Genomic DNA, 19,499 nt, shown 5'->3' with positions numbered 1-19,499 from the left:
GTAGAAAAGCATTTAACACAGTACCTATATTATACTAATGCATGTTAGCTATCATAATTCCAGAGGTGCTTTTTTTTTCATAGTGAAACTTTGGATTAACTCTACAAGTATTTATTAAGTGCCTAATGTATTAACATCATCATGCTAGGGCCTATGGGTAACATTCAAGAATTAAACATGTAGGGGCTGGCCCGCTGGCACAACGGTTAAGTTTGCGCGTTCTGCTTGGGTGGCCTGGGGTTTGCCGGTTCAGATACCAGGTGCAGACCTACGCACCACTTGGCAAGCCATGCTGTGGCAGGTGTCCCACATATAAAGTAGAGGAAGATGAGCACGGATGTTAGCTCAGGACCAGTCTTCCTCAGCAAAAAAGAGCAAGATTGGCGGCAGATGTTAGCTCAGAGCTAATCTTCCTCAAAAAGTAAAATACAAACATTATTTAAAAAAGAATTAAAGATATAATCTTTGTTTTCAAGAAGTTTACCAGCCATACTTGGAGATTCACCAAGTATAAAATAATTCCTAGGATGATATACAACAAAGTAAGATGACCACAAGTAGATGTACAAACATATGTTGGGAGAATCACCACAGCTGGGTTACTGTGGGATTGAGTTTAGTGAGGCCGTAACAGCTATAACGTGCAGAGTTCCATTTTGCACAGCTGGGAGGACCAGAGGCAGAGAGTTCTCATGAGAATGTTGACCTAGACAATATTCTTTCCTTGCAGCTGTCCACAGACAAAGACTTTAGAAAGCATCGGAACCGTGTGGCCTACCTAAGCCTGTTTTACAGTTGAGAAGCTGTGACTGCCTTCACGTGCTCCTCCTTAGCACAGTTTCTCCAGGCTTGAGGGCAGAGCTGCTCTTCGCCCTCTGCATTGCTGTGGCCCCTTTGTCTGCCAGCATGGGGCCCCGCGAGGTGCAAGGGTCTCGTAACTATTGGATGAGAGCATAAAGACTGGTTCAGAGTGTTCTGTCTCCAGGTGCTGGTTTCTTGTATACATAGATGGGTCTGAGGGTTCCTATTTAGTGTTCTATGAGGTGGCTCTATTTTACTGAAATACTTGTGGATCCCTGCTCCCTAGCTCTAATTTCCAGGCACCAGTTTTATATGTTCTGCCACTAACCCCTCGTAACAGGAGGCTGTTGGCCTATACATATAAAGGATTTGGATGGCGTTTGGGCTTGCTTGGGCTTGCTATGTACAGAGTGATTTAAAGGCAGGGAAAAGCATGTTCTAGGAGCTCTTACAAGCTTCTGAATTCCCCAGCGTGGAGTGGGAAGGTCCTGGTTTGGTTGCCTTTCCAAGATTCATGTAAAACTCACAGAACCAAAACTTCCCCCTTTCCCATTACATCTATTTAGTCTGTCAGTCATCGTATATATTGAGTTCCTACCATGCGTCAGCCATAGTGGCAGGCACTGGGGATGTAACATGAATGAAAATAAACTCATCTACTGGCTCCTCAGGCCTGGCCTGAAGTATGAGGAGGACTCCCCAGGGCAGCTAGTGGATTGGGTCTGCCCCCCAATCTGAATGACCCCCTGAAGCCTTACAGGTTAGTCTAGGGTATCAAGGTCAGCGCTCACAGCAGCCACATTCAGAGTGTTTATCTAGACTCTCTGGCCTGAGAGGTGGGCCCCTTTCCTTCCAACACTGACTGAAATAAACTCAGGTGTAGTTCCTTCAGGATGGGCACCAAGTGTGGTCCACCTTATCTTTTAACAGGAAGGTCCTCTAGTGCCTACTTGGGCTTATTAGTAGTTACCAGAAGGGTGGCAAGTCTGCACGTGTCTGGATACCAAAAAGTGAGACGCTGCCAGTGGCTGCAGAAAAGCTTTAGCCTGCTGTCACCTTCAGGGGCAGCCCATGGTAAGTGTTAGCTGGTGAAAGAGGCAGTAAGAGGTGAAACTCCTGGGCTGATGGGGCCTCATTCCTTAAGGGCCAAGGTCTTCTGAAGAAATCATGGTAAAGGAAACGTCTCTGTTGGAAATCGTATTAGAATATTAAGATACTGATGAAGATACCTGAACCTAAAAACTTTTACCCAATATGGAGACTTCTTTTAACTATGTGATTTGATGATTTCTATTATTTTGTCAAGAAGTGTGTATGATGTGCAGTAAGTCAGGACGGATGTTTCTCACCTCTCTCACACCTCCCTCCCTCTCCTCCTTTGGACCCACACACATGCAGGCATTTTCAGAGGCGGTCATTCAGCAGTCATTATTTTGTTTGACTCAGGGACGTGGACCCTTCTTTGGAGGATATTGACGGATGATAGAACCGCTTTCACACTGTTGCCCGCTACATACGCTCAAGGCTTTTTCCAGGGAAGGGAACTCACTTTTCTAAAATGGAAATCTGATTTGATAAGAAATAATTTTTTTATTGAGGTATAATTGACATACAACATTATATTAGTTTCAGGTGGAAAACATAATGATTCAATGTTTGTATATATTGTGAAATGATCACGACAAGTCTAGTTAACATCCATCACCATACGTGTTACAGAATTTTACTTTCCTTGTGATGAGAACTTTTAAGATTTACTCTTCCAGCAACTTTCAAATATGCAGTACAGTATTGTTAACTATAGTCACCATGCTGTACATTAGATGCCCAGGATTTATTTATTTTATAACTGGAAGCTTGTGCCTTTTGACCCCCTCGCCCATTCTGCCCACCCTCCCCGCCCCCTGCCTCTGGCAACCAGCAATCTGTTCTCTGTATCTATGAGGTTGGTGAGTTTTTAAAATAAATTTTTAAATATAGCTTCAGTTAACCTTTAGGATCCCTTAAAATGCTAAATTGTAAACACAAGTACTTAAGAAAGAGTACAAATGAATACAAAGAATAAAACATGCAGTGCCATATTTATTTTACATCTGGATTTGGTTCAAAGGGTTTACAGTTTTTTTAGGGTTTAATAGAGTAAAACCTTATCGTGATGCGATTTTGTAGGCTAGGGCTTCCAACGTGACAGATAGATTGGTATAATATATAGACTACATAGAATATTGAAAGATGCTGTTTGACATGCAGCACAAGAAAATTTGTAACAAAGAAGGATTTTATCAACACTGTTGCCTTAAGGCCAATTGCAGCACTTGCATGTCTGGTCAAAAACTAGACCCTGGACACACTGGAAGTGGAAGGTACTGACTGCCACACTCTGGTAGAACTTGGTGGTGTCTTCAGGATCACTGTAAATTCCGTCTGCTTTGCCACTACAGAAGCCTCCATCTCCTCCACTGCCCCCGTCACTGCCACCTTCTCCAGCACTTCCTCCATCACCGCCGCCTCCGCCATCACTGCCGCTGCCTCTGCCAACATTGGTGCAGAAACCTTCACTTCTGGGTGTCACGGGTCGGTTACACCAAGCGTTGGTGGCTGACGGGGTACATTCTAAAAAACAGAGCATTTCAGAGCATCATCATAAGCTGTTTTTGAACATGGAACCAGCAAGCTATCAACCTTCTCCTGTATCAGTTTTGTTCTCAAAGAACTGGAGCCCTGTGAGGGTTCTAAGCTGTAGCTGGGAAGAACGTTACAAAGGGACAAATGCTCAAAGCATAGAGGAAGGGGGAACAAGAACCCTGGAGTCCCAGCAGTATGTCACCCGCGGCCTTCTCTTCTAGTTCCCCTCACGGGGAAATGAACCTGACCCTGCAGTGATGGCGCCAAAGATGTTATTTGGGGGACTAATTAATATTCAGGTTTTAGTAGGGGAGGTTTATCTGTCGATATTTCTGTCATAAGTAATCTGTTTGAGTTTTTGTCATGTTGTTAACCTTGAGTATTATGTTTGGATTTTTATCATCTTGTCATGCTTTATTTTTACTTGTTTCACCATTGATATTTTCTTTTTTGTCTCCCTCTGGTGATTCAGACGTTTTTTATCTTATTTTACTCTACTAGTAGAATGCTCTCAACTACTACAATTTGCTGCCTCTTACTCCCTCGCTGTTAATTTGAACAAGTCATTTTATCATTGTCTTGTACAGGTTTTTACAATTCTAAAAATCAATGCGCCTGAATTTCCTCAGAGTAGGGACATAAGGAGCGTCTTCTATCTTCCACTTCTCCACCTCCATCCTTAGGTCTTCCCCCAGGGATGCTTACCCCAAGGAACATACAGAACCACATGAAGGGCAGAGGTTTCTCTCTTCATGCTGCTGAGTCATTAGCCAATCAGCAACATGAGGCTTGGGCCCTGCTCTTCTTCAAGACCTGCCTCCAGCCCTCCCCACCAGCACCCAACCAACAAAACCTGTGCGTCTAAGGCGGGTGGGGAAGCAGCTAAGCCACCTGATTATAGGATTTGGTGCACCGCAGTGAGAGAGGGGCAGTCGAGCTGAGAGAGAAAATCAGAACGTATATCAGACTTGGTTTCAGGATATCAGATTCCTCCTCTCTGCTGAAATCTTCCTGAGCAGCAAAGCCCACCTCTAGGGTATCAGGTATATTTAAATCCTTGCCCACAGTAACTACTGGACTTAGACCGGCCCCTTGATTGAAAAATGGAGTTCTAAAAAGGTGCTTTGTATAACTCTGTCCCTTTTCTCAAATGTGAGTAGCTACAAGTTCTGTGGCTGCCTCATTGCACCCTGGCCTCTTTGCGTTTGCCATTCTTGGCAGCTTGACCTGTATCTTCTTTGGAACAATGTGGTAAACTCCCTAGTGACACACCTGAGGACAGGCCTGGCAGTGACTTCAGCCTGCGAATGAGTGGGTATTTGCCCTCATTGCAGAGGAGCCTGAGAAGTCATCCAGACCAATGGCCCAAACCTTCATGGCCCTTCCAAACTTGTTCTCCTTAAGGAAGTCGACCTGTGGTCAAAAAGAGTGCTTGGCAGAATCAAATGGCATCTATGCAACAAACAGTGAAGTTTGGGGTAACAAGGCGATGTTAGGGAGTGAAAAGCAGGTGGGGTGGGACCCTGTCAATTTTTCTTCTGTGAAAAGGTATGTGTCTTGTGGATTCAGGTCATGTGTTTGGCTAACTCAGTTCTATCCGTGTTTTCTTGCCCTCGTTAATAAACTCTTGAGTAGTAATATAAATAAAGCTAATATTTATTTAATACTAGAATTCCAGGCTAAGCTATGTTTTTACATTCTTTACTCAACCTTCCTGGGAACTACTAGGTATATCCTATTATTATTATTGTTATTACTCTTTCACAGATTTGAGGGAACTCACCCAGGCTAAGATCGGGGATTTAAAACCAGGTATATCTGGCTCCAAAGCCTAACTTCCTAACCACTGCAACATGCAGCAGCTTTCCTCCTCCTTGCTGACCACTTCTCCCGACCAGGATTCTATAGAGATGAGCTGACAGAGCAGGCAGTGGAAAGAACCCAGGCTCTGAGCTGGACTGCATGTTCAATTACTGCCTTTGCCATTTTCCAGCCATGTAACCTCGGACTTGTCACAGCGCCCGCGATCCTCAGCTTATCCATCTATGAGACAGAGAGGCTAATTCTTACTTCACTGGATTGTGTAGAATCAAATAAGATACTGGTTGTAAAGCATTTAGGTAAAAATGTGGAGGACTATTTTTATTATTGTCATTGAAGACGTTGTTTTTAGGCCAGGCTACTAACCATTCACATGAACTAGCAGAGATTCATCCTGGACAAAAATTGGGAAATAAATTTTAACTGTATTATAATATTCTAGTTATATATCAGTGTATTTACTATATATTGTACTTTGTATTATTAAATCTATATGTAATCATATTGTTTTCCCTGTCTTGGGGAAAGCTAAGTCATAATGAGGTTAGCCTGCCCTTCCTTTGAGTATCTTTAAAACTTTAAAGCCACAGATCTTGGTAAAATGGGCTCTTGATGAACTCAGGTTCTAAGCTAGAATGGTAAGTTTTTTAAGAGTGTTCACACCTCATATCCATAGCTCTCAATGTTGTCATAACCAACCCACTCCGTGTTTTCATAAGCATATGGGCCTTTTTGGTCTTCAATCCAGGCACTTGTGGCTCCTTAGGAATGTGCGGATCTGTGGGAGGAATGAAGAAGGCAATGCTGAGCGCATCTCAGATCTATATCATGTACTGGAGCAGAAAGGACTTAGATGGGAGAAAAATAGAAGTGGGAGGGGATGGATAAGGGGACATTGTGAAATATACATTAATGTCACATATTTCTCTAGAAAGCGATTTTGTTTCATAAAATAAAAACATGTTTAATGAAATCAGGCTACGAACAAGTATAATTCTAATTCTGTACCCAGAGTTTATTTGAGAAGCGATAAGCATGAACATACGAGCTGTGGTCATTCTTCCATAAACACTTGAGTCTTTGGCAAACACTGTTAATCATTCACCTTTCAGTCTCTGAGTTTTCCTATCAGCCCAGGATTTGAGTAAATGCAATTAGGAGTTGGAAGAGAGATCAAATTATTTGCATTCCTGGGCTAGACAATTGAAATCTTTCTCCAGTTATTTATATGAATGTAATAGGATTTAGTATTGCTTTGGGGCTGTGGGAAACATGGTGCCATACACTTCAAAACCCGAAAAGAAATCCAGATTGATATTTTTTTTAAGTGAAAAGTGCTCCACGACCATCAAACTGCCTTTTCCCAGGCTGCTTATGCTCAGAGCTATGAGAAGCCAGGGTATAGGATCTCAAGAGAAGAAGGGTAGCAAGATGACTTAGAGAATGAAAGAATTTTCCCCAGTGCATTTTAAGCCTGACTTAGCCAGGTCAGTTATCTTGTAGTAAGCCCAGAAGCCAGTCATATGTGTGTAAGGACCAGATGACCCTGCTCCAGAGACTGGGGCACAGACTGAGGTGTCAGAAGTGCTGAGCCAGAAGGTCCTCCCATAGGAGTGGAACCTCATGATGAGCTTCTCCACAGGGACTCCACTGTCTCTCCAGTACTTCCTGGCGTACTCCTGAAGAAGGCAACACAGACATTATTTCCTCACCAGTGTTTGTACCATTTGACTAGCAAAGTCTAGCTAATTGTCCTCTGAAGAGAAAGCCTCTTTCCCAACATCCAAGGCGTTCCCCAATCCCTTCCCCGTCTCCCCTTTGCATATGATTGGAGACGTCTCTTTCTTACACAGTTGAAATAACGCATGTCACCTTGACCCTTGGATCCTACGTGCAGGTGAGTGTTATGTCCTGTACATGTGTCCCAGCCACCATGGAAGTCATAGGTTATCATATTGATGAAATCAAGGAGCCTGAAACAAGAGATTTTGAGCCATCAGGATCCTGGGGGCATTTTCTTATAGACAATCTAAGAGCAAGAAATGGTAGCAGTGGGAAATTCATGATGTCAAGTAGATAGCCATATGGCCCTACCAATGTGGCTTCCTGGGGGCCCCTGGGGAGCTGGTTATCTTCTGTGAGCCCCATAGTGCTAGACAGGAAGTCTCTTTTACCTCCTTGAAAGAAATAGGGCAGACCCAGAGCAGAAGGTTAGGAAATGTGGGTCGTTAGAGCATATTTTTCAGAAACTCATGTCTCTAGGACCATGGGAATCACAGGTGAGCAGCTCTCCTATTGCTTTGCAGATAATAGCTTTCTTGATTTTACAGCCTTTTGCAAAAGAAACTGCTAATGGGAATTGCTATTATAAGGATTTGCCATGGTCTTGAATCTTGTTTCTCTTCTCTCCAAAGCCCACCACCGTGACAATTTAAAGGGGCCAGCACCTTATCCCAGAGGCACTAAGTCCCCAAACCTCTTTGGCAATTGTAGGTACCAACTTTCTAAACACTATGTTTACATAACTACTTGGGATGCTCGCCACCAAAAAGTTGAGGAATTTCTGCTCTAGGATCTGGGGGCCCAGAGACCCAGTGCCCTTACTACCCAATCTCTGCCATTTCATATCCTGCATCAATGGTCCCTTTTCTAGGTGATAAGCTGCTGTGAGCAGCAGTCTGGCATACCCTGTTTCTTTAGCCTCTTCTTCAAAAGCCTCTAGCATTTCCTGGAGAAAGAAAAGAGGGTAGATTTTAGTGGCTGTCTTCATTATCTATTTCCTATAAGTACCTCTTGGGCTGGTTTCCAGCTCAGAGCAATTCCCCTGTCTCACTTGCTGATGACCTCTCCAAGAGGAAGGGTTACCTGTGAGTACCTGGTAGATAACTGCTTTGTTCCTTTCCCATGCTTGTGGAAGACCTTGCTAAACAGTCATGATACTTTTTTCGACAGAATCTGAGCAAGGCCTAAACATCTTTCATGACTCAGAAAACTTTAAAAATCAATTAGAGTCAACAGCTAAAATAAAATCAATTTGCCATCACAAAAGAAAGTGGTCAGGGTAATCATGCTCCTTGGGCACTATGCGTAACTTCAAAGACTGTTCAGGTTGATTATCAATAAAACATCTACCTTTTGTAGGTGGCATATGATGTGGCTGATGCTTTATTTAGAGGCTTTACATGTATTGTTTGCCTTAAATTTGAATTCCCATAACAACACTATGAGGGAAATGGTATCTTCATTTTTACATAAGACTCAGAAAAACTGCTCAGGACTGCAAGATTAAGATCAATACCAATTCATTCATCCATTTATTCCCCAAGTATTTATCGTGCATGCACTATTTCTAGGCAGTCTTACTCCAAGGCTCCACTCTCCTCTCCTAAGACCCCAGTCTGGGCCTTAGTCATGTCTCACATCCACAGCCCAACACCTAGGTATTAGAAAGAATGTGAGGATGTTTGAAGGGAAAAAAGACAACATGAAGAAAAATATAGACTTCTAGGTAGTAGAGACTGTACCAGTCTTGGATCAGAACGTAGGGTTAAGTGTTGATGCTGAATAATGAAGGACAAGTCACTTTCCCTCTCTGTGACTTGGTTTTCTCATCTGTAATGTGAGGCATTTTGGATTTGATGAGCTATATGTTCCCTCCCAGCTCTAACATTCTGGGATCCAGCAAAACAGGCTGGGGTTCTAGTCCTGATGTCATCAATAGAAGGAGAAGGAAATGCAGAGTCGGAAGAAAGGAGAAAAAAAAGAGTACCTCTCAGGAAGATTGGAGTGTTGTGTTATTCCTTACCTAGTGGTACCTGCAGCAGAACAGCCAAGCCTGAAACAAAAAAACCACAAAAACAGGAAGTCCTCAGATGGGCTTCCCGATTAGCACCTGCTAATCCTCTAATTAGCACTAGGAGACTTTCATGGTCTCAAGGGCCTGAGGGCCTTTGCATTTATCTGTGGCCTTTCCCAGGGCCCCATTTCACCATTCCCAAGCTTGGATCCCAAGTGCCTCTGCTCAGAGCCAAGGCATTGGGGGACCCCATGCAGAAGCCTCACTGAAACAGATGCCTGCCCTCCGGCCCCATTCCCAGGGACGCCCCATGACCCGTGGGAGGAAGAAGGGCAAAAAGAGTGGGAGACTCACAGGCGCAGAGCAGCATCCTACCCATCGTGTCTCCACAGCAGCCACCTTGGTCAGTCTTTTGGTTCAGCCCCACATAAGGGGGAGACCCCTTTCATCACTGTGAGCAGCACAGCTGTCACCTCATGACCACACGTCTCCAAGGCTAACAAATGCATATCTCCACCTATCGCAGCTTCATAAGGACCAGCACCCAACCCCAAAAGGGAAAGAGAAACCCAGCAGGGACCACCAGCCCAGGCCTGGCTACTCTGACAGAACTGCTTACAATTGGAGGCCTTAACTCAGCCCTGGAGCTGAGAGTCCCCAGGGATGTGGAAGCCAAGGAAGAGAATTAAGGTCACTGTGCTGGGAATCAGGGTCCCAAGGTACAGGGCCCAGCGTCAGGAAAACACGTGGAAGGTAGAGCTGAGATATTGAAGCATTCATTTAAGGCATGTAATTTTCCTCCTACAGGACGGAGTCCTATGTTCAAGGCCAGCAGCAAGGATCCTGGAAGAAGGGATCCAGTTCAGGCAAGGGGCACAATTAGTCCTGCTCATCATCTCCCCCTTCTCCCCTTGTGCTTTTACTGCCTCTGCTCTGGAGGGGAAGGACAGGGGTAGCCATAGAATGCAGTAGCTGCCAGCTCTCTTCCCTTATTCCAGGCCAGGGCAGGGATGGGGAGAGGCAGTTGCTACCAGAGAAATGTGGACCTTATACCTTTGCCCCCTTCTCCTCGTTCTGGGAGCGGTGGTGGCAGTAGGGTGTAAGGAACATCGTGACCTATTTTTGCTAGAGCCTGACTCCTTAGAAAAGGGGGGAAGGGAGGAAGAGTTGTGGCTATGTAGGAGGCGGGAGTTGCAGGTGTCAGGCCTGTTTTATCTCACCTTGATGACCCCAAGACCACAGATTTGCCACTGCCAACAGTTGTACCCCTCAGAACTGTGGCGAAGCCAGGAAGGCAGATAAGGTGGGCACAGGTACAGGAGTGGCTGCAGCCTTGGCCTGGGAACAGATCCTCAGACTGAGTCAGGAATTTCCTAAGTGCATCTAGCCTCCTTTCAGCCTTCTTAGGAAGAAGCTGACTCATATACCCCTGAGCACCAAGTTCACCTTTGGATCCCCGGAACTTGACACAAACTAGGCACTTGACAGAAGTTGGTTGAATAAATGGATATCTCATCTTCAACAGTTCTGGTATTGGGCAATCTTATGGCCAGAAAACCACCAAGCTATTCCTACTCTATTAGTTATCTGTTGTAACTAATTACAATAGATAATTTGTATAATTTGTATAATTTGCTGTGTAACAAATTATTCCAAAATTTAGCCACTTAATAAGAAATATTTATTATTTCATACAGTTTCTGTAATTCAGGAGCAGCTTGGCTGAGTGGTTCTGAATTGGGTTCTCTCGGGAGGTTGCAGTCAGGATGTTGGCAGCAGTCACCAAAGGCTTAACTGCGCCTAAAATATCCATCCCTAAGATGATGTGCTCACGTGGCTTGTAAGCTGGTGCGGGCTGTTGGCAGGAGGTCTCAGTGTCTCCTTTGTGGACCTATCTTTAGGGCCACTAGAGTGGCAGCTGGTTCTCCCAGAGCAAGTGGTCCAAGAAAAAGAACGATGGAAGTGCCACTCCATCACATCTGCACTGTCCTATAGGTCACATGGGTCAATCTTATTCATTATGGGAGGGGACTACACAAGGACGTGAACACCAGGAGGCAAGGATCACTGAAGGCTATCTCCAAAGTAGCTGTGATCCACACTGACATGGCAGTTTTGAAAGCCCACTGTGTGAAAGTATTGTGCTAAATAGTGAGGATTCAAAGATTTAGACACCATCCCTCCCCTCCAGGAACTCAGAGACTCGTGGGAGAGACAGAGATATTGGGAGGTGCCTTGGGAGCACAGCAGGAACACCAGCCAGACTTGGGATGCTCACCAATAGCCTCCCAAGTCTCGGACCCACCCAACTAGAGTTTTCACATTTTGTCCACTAACCCACTGAGCTCCAGGGACACGTGCCCAGCACATGGAGAGTGCTCAAAAAATCCTATGTTTTATTATTCTCCTTTCTATAGACATGATTCTTGCCTCAGGCCCACCCTGTTGTTGGCCATGTCATAGACAAAATAATGTTCCTTGAGGAAGACAGCTCCTAGAATCCACAGGGGCTGCCCACTGGAGGACGGCAGGTAAGTGGCCTCAGTTCCAGGCCAGCAGTAGCCATTGTTCTGAATAGACAAAGGACATGAGGATGTAACCAGTTGCACTGTAGAGACCTTTCTCCACAGGAACATCCCCCACCCTATATTCCGTGACACCTGTGGGGTCTCTGCCACTGGGGATTCCCCATAGCTGCCCAGTTGTGAGCTGGGACACAGAACAGCTCTTTGGTCCCATCTAATCACATATTCAGGGAGCCTGGGAGTGAATACATACGTTGAAGACATAGACAGAGGGAGCAGAGGGACCTGGGATGGGCTAATGATAAAGGCAATGGTGGGCATGTTCTGTACGGCACCGCAGTTGACCACAAGCTGAGAGAGAGAAGAGGCAAAGCTGCGGAGTGCCAGGGGACTAGGAGCCCAGACAGAGGACCCAAGGCCCCATTTTTTTCCTATGAGACTCTTTTTGACCTTCCAGCAGAGGCTGTTTCAGAGCATGGAAGGCAAGGCCTGAATTCTCAGACACAACACTGACGAGATCCTCTTGCACCTTGAGTCCTGTCCTTATATACATCTCAACAATTAGATTTTGGTTGTACCGACAAGGCCATAAAGGCACTGAGGGTTCATGCCTGAAATGTCATGCTGGGTCCCCACCTGATCTGGCCTGCCAGGGGCTCAGGTCCCCAGCCAACCTTTCCTCCTCCCTCTTGTGCACTCATTGCACTTAGGATCCTGTTTGAGGCTGCCTGGATGTGCAGAGAAACCCTTGGTTTCTGGTTACTCACATCACCATTCTGCACCTGCTGGGCTCCTGTTGCCTGCAGGAGGGAACCCATCACTGCTGGGGCAAAACCAGCAGGAAGGTCCCTGTACCCACAATGGCCTGGCAGCCCTGGGAGCACAGCCAGTGGCCTGGTTACCGACGGCAAACCTGAGGGGGCCCAGTACAAAGTGAGTCAGGTGGCCTCTGCTGCTGAGCCACGTCCATCCCTCTTCCCCCAACCCAGCAGCTCCAACATTCTGCCTCTACCAGGAAGCCAGTCCACCCCACAACCCAACTGCCCATGTAATGCTTCTGTGCCTTTGTGATTATTGGAGTAGTGTCCTCAGCCTTGGCCTGGTGACTGCTCCAGCTCCGACTGAAAGCTCTTGGAAGGCAGGGACTATATCTTGTCTTCTTTAGTCTACCTGTATGAGGCCCAGCACACAGTGCCAAACCTAGTCAAAGCCTGTGATCTATTAATCAATACACTTTGAGCACCTACTCTGTGCAAGATGCTCTTATAGGGATTATGATGCTATAAGGAGGGAGTAAACTACTTACTGTTTTTAAGGAGTTTATTATAATAGACATGATACTTAGATGATATTTATTTTAACAGAGAATACATTAAGCCATGACTAACACCATCAGGCAGTAGCTGATAAAGTCCATAATGTGACACATAAAATCCTGTGTGATTCAGTGCCTGATTTCTTGTCCAACTTTTTCTGCTGTTCTGCCTTTCTGCTTCGTTCTACTCATATTGTTGGGTGCTGTCTGTGAGCAAAGGCACTTGGAGATAGAATGCTGAATAAGACAGACAGCACAGTCTAATGGAAGGGCCAGTCACTTAACAAAGACACAAAAATGATGTTTAACTGCAGCCTTGATAAGTACTATGAAGGAAATGCAGTATGCCAGAGAAGAGGGGACTTGATCTAGTCAGAGGGTCAGACAAGGATTTTTCTGAGGAATTGATGCTTAAAGGGTGAGTGGAATTGGTCCATGTGAAAAAGACACCTCTATTCCAAGCACATTAAGCTAGTCCCTAGACATGCCACTCTTACCTCTCTCTCTACTCTTGCACACTCGGCTGTTTTTCTAGTGCCTTACCCAATGATTAGGACACAGAATAGTGATAAGAGCACACGTACATTCTATGGGATTAAGAAAGAGAGAGATCACTGTGGGCTGGTCCCCCTGAGAGGAATTTTTAGAGGAGATAGGAATTAATCCAGGCTCTGAAGTTTTCCTAAAATTCAAGTATGCCCAAAGGGACAGTTCAAGAGACATAATCAAAAGAAAAAAAGCAAAAAAGTCATGGCAAGCTGAAGGACTTGCTCAAGTCTGTGCTTCATCTCAGACAGTAGTAGGAAGGCCGAGACGAGAGGTGGGGCCTAGCTTTTGTGTGGTAGTTTGTCTTTAATTTGTCTGTGATGGAGAATTCTTGAGGACTTTGAGTGTATAAGTAACTGATTCATGACCATGAGCTTTGGGATCTGATAACCTTGTGTTTGAATTTTGAAATTTGTGAAATGTGTGACTTTGGATAATTTACTTAACCTCTGAGCCTTGTTTTTTTTATCTACACAATAAAATATATGACTGACCTCCTTCTAGGGTTGCTGTGGAAATTGTATGCAATAACATCCGTAAAATATTTAACATAGTATCTGACACATAGAAAACATCAATGACAGCTATTAATTTTACTGATGGTGGAAGTGGTAAAGATTATGCTGATTGGAATAATGAAGCTTCCAAAAATAAAGATATGGATCCACAGTGCTTAGGAATGACTAACCTGCTGGCATGACAAGGCTCAGTGACCAGTTCAAAAAGTTCAGTCAAGGGTCCTGTGCGGTGGCATAGCGGTCAAGTTTGCACAGTCAGCTTTGGCGGCCCAGGGTGCGCAGGTTTGGATCCCGGGTGCAGACCTACACACCACTCATCAGGCCTTGCTGAGGTGGCATCGCACCTGAAAAAAATAGAAGAAGATTGGCACAGATGTTAGTTCGGGGACAATCTTCCTCACCAAAAAAAAAAAAAAAAGTTTAGCCAGGAGCTAGACACCAGAGTTTACTGAGCTCCAGGACAATCTTGGCCTGAGGGTTTGGTGATTCTTCAAGAAATCTGTGCCATGACAGAAACAGAGAATATTCTTGTGCTGGAGGAACACCATAGGAGTGTCCATAATCTATAGGACCTTTCCTCTCTACTTATTCCTGGATGGCAATCTGCCAATACAGTTCCCAGGTGACAGGGGTCCAAACAATCCGACGAGAATAAAGTCGAGGGCCACATGTCCCAGCATGAGCTCTCCACCTTCCTACAGGTTGGTTGGCTGGGAGAAATGTAGAAGAACATGATTCCTCTAACACAAACGAGTCAGGCAGCTCCTCTCTCTCCTGTGACCTTCCCTCCCTCCCTCAGACCCAGAGGCACCACAGAGCGAGGGGCTGCTGTCCTCTGAGCTGCTTTTCAGACTCCACCTCACCCAAAGTACCATGGTGAGGGGAAGTCTCAGAGAAACACCCAAAGTATCAGAGAATTGGAAACACAGACGGTGTCCATAAAGGAGAAGACAGCACTGGAAACGAGGCAACTGAAAACAAATTATCAAAGTATCCTGAGAAACCCTCCCTGGGACAAAGTGAGATAAGAAGAAACCCCTCTGAGAGCTCCTGGAATGGGCCCTGATGGGATCTCAAGTCTGCTGTGATGGGGACATTCCCATCATGGTCAGGTTGGTAATAAGATAATGTGAGGAGGATTTAGGTCTCTTTTTTTCAACCCTCTGGACTTGTCAGTCACAGAAGAAAGACATTTGGACTTCAAATATCCTGAGGATCACGTGTTTAGGAAAAAAGGATCAGAGAGTAAAGTTTGCCATGAAAGTTCAAGGCCAGATGGAGTAGGGAAAGTACTGGATTTCCGATCACGATATTTGAGTTTGAGTCTTAGCTTCACACCTACCAGTGGGTGATCTTGCTCAACATTGACAACATGTTTGAGCATCCGTTTTCTCACTGGAAAAAATGGGGCTAATGACAGGACTTCTGAGATGTCTTTTGAAGTAATTTCTATAAGAACACTTTATAAAGCTGGAGGTGTTATTCTAATTATCATTTCATTATTGTTCTCTTTACTGGTAAATGCTCATGTGACTTGTTCCAGAGCTCTACTTTGTGCAAATCTGTTACAGAAATTCTCCAGATTCACTAAACACATATTGAGGTAATATTGTTCACTTTTAAGAAGAGTTATCATACGGCTTATGACCATAATTAAAAATTCCTATAAAAATTCTCATTATGGCCATAATTAGAAATTCTTATTATGGCCATAATTAAAAATTCTTCCAGTGCACTTAAAATAAAATTCTCTCCAAAATGTAGTTACAAATTTTCAGAAATACATGGAGTATGTACAGCAAGTTGTACTCATTGTGTCAGCAAGGTTGATAACTTGGGCCCTTCCTGAGGTTGAGCCGTCCAAAGCCCCCATAGAGCGTTGCTTGCTGAGCCCTTCCCAGGATGGCTTCCTTACTGAGAGAAGTAGAAGCTGAAGATGGGTTGAGTGAGCTGGCCCTGCTGCAGCATCCCCTGTATCACTGTTGGGTCACTCCCAACAGTTGGGTCAAGTTGGGGTAGGCCGTTTCCAGGGTTCCATCAAAGTCTGCATGGTAGAAAGGGTTGCTGAGCTCATTCTCACTCAGGCCAAACTCCTGGTTCTGAACCTGGGGCGAGCAGACAGAGATGCTTAACAATTCAGGGGGACAAGTCCTTCCCAGACTTAGGTGCCCAGGGCCTGGAATCTAGACCCTCTCCTGAGGAAAGGAAGTGGCTTCTTTCACGCTGAGGTCAATCATGGGGGTGGGTGTGGAAGGGGAAGGAGCAACAGCATCCCCCAACCATGTGCGTCTTGGAGAAAAGAGTGTGGATGTTGGGGAAGCAGAGGTGGTTGGCTTTTGGAGTTATAATGTGCATTTCTATGGATGGTGAAAGGGCAGTGACTGGTTTTATATTGAACAATTCATGTTTGAGAACAATAGAGGAACTCTAGCTATTTGACGTAAAGAAGTAAGAAAATAGTCAAAGGCCAGGTCTTCAAATATCTAACGTGGAAGTGTGTGAAGGAGGAAGCAGTTCTATTCTATGTGGTTTCAGAGGGCGGAGTTAAGATCAGGGCGCAAAGTCAAACAACTTTGGCACAACATAAAAAGCTCTCTGCAGTGAGGACTTCAGTGGAAGCAATTCCTGTCTCAGGAGGAAGGTTGAATTGGATGGCCTTTGACATCCTCTCCAACTTTCAGCTTCTGGGAAGGTTGTACTCAACTAGTAATCATGGATTTCTCTGACAGCTTTAGGCTCTAGAAAATGGCAGCCAAACCACAGACCCTCAGAAGCTATGAGAACGTCATTCACAGTCATGGTGTCATATCCCAGGACCACACTCAAGCTGACAAAGCCATAGGACAATGAATAGGTTTGTCTGTTGTTTCTGAATGTGGAGGACAGGCTGGGGTTGACCCCGTTATGATTGGCTGTAGACTGAATGGAATATTAGTGTCATTCACTGCTCTCCAAAGTACTTGGAGGTGACTTATCCTCAATGGCCTGGGATCACCAGATCAAGGCTGGGATAGGGGCTCAGCCTTAGGTCCTTTGTATCATAGACAAACTGTGTTAGGCCCAGAAAAGTCTGTGCCCTTGGATAACAGACGTTGTCCAAATTCCTTCCCACCCTCCATTCCCTGAAAGAGAGATTGCTTCAAAAGAGCCAGGAATCCCAGCCCATAGGAGAGAGCTGAGGAAAAAGAACAATGTAGAAAAGAATGGAAGCCTTAGTCTATTTCTGCTGTCTCTCACCAGAACTGTCAGCACTTCCAAAATGTGGACTGAGCGCATGATTTCTCAATGCTCCTAATTTAAGGAGGATGAGATAATGGATATGCACCAAGAACTCTGGACTTGCCATTATAAGCCTGTGTGCAGTCCTGACTCAGCCCCTCTCTCTGCTCCCATCCATGGGGTGGATGTTGGTGGTGGTAATCTCACAGAAGGCCTGGCTCTGGCAGTGGGTGGAGGGTACCCACACGTTAGAGGACCCCGTGTCAAAGAAGACCAGGAAATTTCAGGGTGGTATCCTGGTGCTGATGTCCCCAAAGTAGAGAGACTGAAAAGAAAGGTTTGTCACTCTCATTAAGCAACCAGACCTTGACCTAAGGATGGGAAGAAGTTGATCCACTGGAAGCCACATTTTGCCTACATCATTTCCTTTGAGGAATAAGAGCCTTCTTCCACAAGTTTTCCTTTCCATCTGGAGCCAGATGCTCTCAATATTCCACTTTTTTGTCTCTAATTGCAAGCCTTTGACTAGCAGAGGCGTAGTCTGGCAAGGCAATATCCTCTTCTAAGTATATTTTCTACTTTGCAATAAGGTGACGCCTCTGTGTATCTACCATGCTATGTCAGAACACCCAACATTGGAGAAGCAATCACTGTTTTCTCCTTTCCCGGTGTCCATCCATCTTCCCCACATCAAATACACACACATACATTCACACACACACACAGACACACATTCACACACACTTGTTTCCCCTTCTCTTGCAGTGTTAGCTACTTCCACCACCATTCACCTCTCTCCTGGTCACATACTAGAAAGGGTACTAGGAAGTCAAGGATAAGAGGCGGCATGGAAAGCAAGAGAGGAACTTCACTGAGAAATAATTTAAGTTCTAGGTGAATTTGTGCCAGTCATGTCAGTTACCTGCCTCTTACATCTCCATCTATAAAACGGGGGAGTTGAAACAGAAGATCCCTAAAGCTGCTTCCAGCTTTACACTCTATGTAACCTCTCACTAAGGATAGTCCATAGGATACCAGTATGTTGAGATGCCCTGAGCAGACACTGTAGCCTCAAGAACATTCAGATATTTTCTCTGGGCGCCAGAGTATGTTTCCAAAGAAGGAGCTGCGCAGTGTCTAGAACCACTGGAGATTTGCCTGGCAGCCTGGATCCTGTTTTCCTTCTTTCCCCTGCAGCTCATTGCTACCATTTCCTCTGGATCTCCCCATCGACTTGAACCTCCCCATTATGAATCTCCTAACCACATAAACGGGGCCTTCGAGAGATGAGCCAGTAACAAAAAGAAAGAAGGCAGGAAAGGGAACGACTATACTATTAGATGGTACCAACTCATACTTTCCATAGGAAGGTGAGACTTGGGTTTAGTAATTAGTCGAAAATCAGAGTTAATGAGAGGTATAAATGAGTATCTAAGAATAGTTACTAGCCAAGGGTTATGAAAGCTGCCTCCCCCTTCACTCACATCAGGTAGCTTGTGATGGGCTCACAAACAATAGCATCATTATTGAAATGATACTTGGCAGCTGGATCAGCCTTTGGGCAGTTCTTTAGGAACGTCTCCAGCACACCCAGCTCCTCCATCCCCTGGTGGGTAGATTTGCCTTTCCTCAGATTAATTCTGCAGAGAATGGGGTAAACAAAAGGAAAGAGCTTCACCTTCTTCCTTTAAGGCAATCCCTTCAATGATATGACCTGAGTTTTCAAACTTCTTCTCTACTCTACTCAAGAAGAGCCTCTTACAGGAAATCCTCCCAGATTCTGGCAAGTTCTCACCACTGCAGTCACTCCAGCATTCCCAGCCTGGAAACACACTACACCATATGTTCCGGGTTTTGTGTTTATATATTGTTTACAGAGAATAAATATCTATTTCTTCCCAGTCCCTCCCATAAACTTGGGGCAGAGGTTGTGCATCCTTCCTTCTCAGCCAACAAAACACTCAACCCACCCTTACACACACACACACACACACACACATATATACACATACCTTCCAGGTCAAGTCTTGGCCCCCAGTTGGTGTTCACGTCATAGTACCAAGAGACAACCTGACTGCCTTTCCAAGGGACCTGCAGAGGAAGGCCTTTGCTCTTCCCTCACTACTCATGCTCCCTTTAGGCTGGAATTCACGATGGAGCTGAACCCCAATACACACCTTCCACACACTCTGAGAGGTGTAGATAAAACAAGACCCAAGACCAGGATCTTCATAGTGCTGATTTTCAACTGCCACTAACATACAGTACACAGTGGCAGACGCAAGGGTTGGGACACGCAGCGGGAGACTGGATGTCTCTCACACCCTGATCTC

The 19,499-nt window shown here is 45.1% G+C and overlaps 1 protein-coding gene and 1 pseudogene across 4 annotated transcripts in view; one reads left to right on the top strand and one right to left on the bottom strand.

Annotated features, from left to right (window-relative positions):
• The window catches only part of CIMAP3 (ciliary microtubule associated protein 3), a 21,284-nt gene extending 16,186 nt beyond the window's left edge, over nucleotides 1-5,098 (top strand). For all 4 annotated transcript variants that reach the window (XM_008515220.2, XM_008515221.2, XM_070608022.1 and 1 more), the window contains one exon: nucleotides 731-5,098. In XM_008515220.2, the coding sequence (XP_008513442.1) occupies nucleotides 731-799 (69 nt within the window). In that variant the 3' untranslated portion in view covers nucleotides 800-5,098. The remainder of the gene's footprint in view (nucleotides 1-730) is intronic.
• PGBP (pepsinogen B, pseudogene) lies at nucleotides 4,332-19,499 on the bottom strand (annotated as a pseudogene).

The sequence above is a fragment of the Equus przewalskii genome, unplaced genomic scaffold, assembly GCF_037783145.1.
Source record: "Equus przewalskii isolate Varuska unplaced genomic scaffold, EquPr2 ChrUn-13, whole genome shotgun sequence".
In the NCBI taxonomy this organism is placed as follows: Eukaryota; Metazoa; Chordata; class Mammalia; order Perissodactyla; family Equidae; genus Equus; species Equus przewalskii.
Note: the sequence above shows the minus strand (reverse complement) of the source record. Positions and strands in the feature narration are given on the sequence as shown.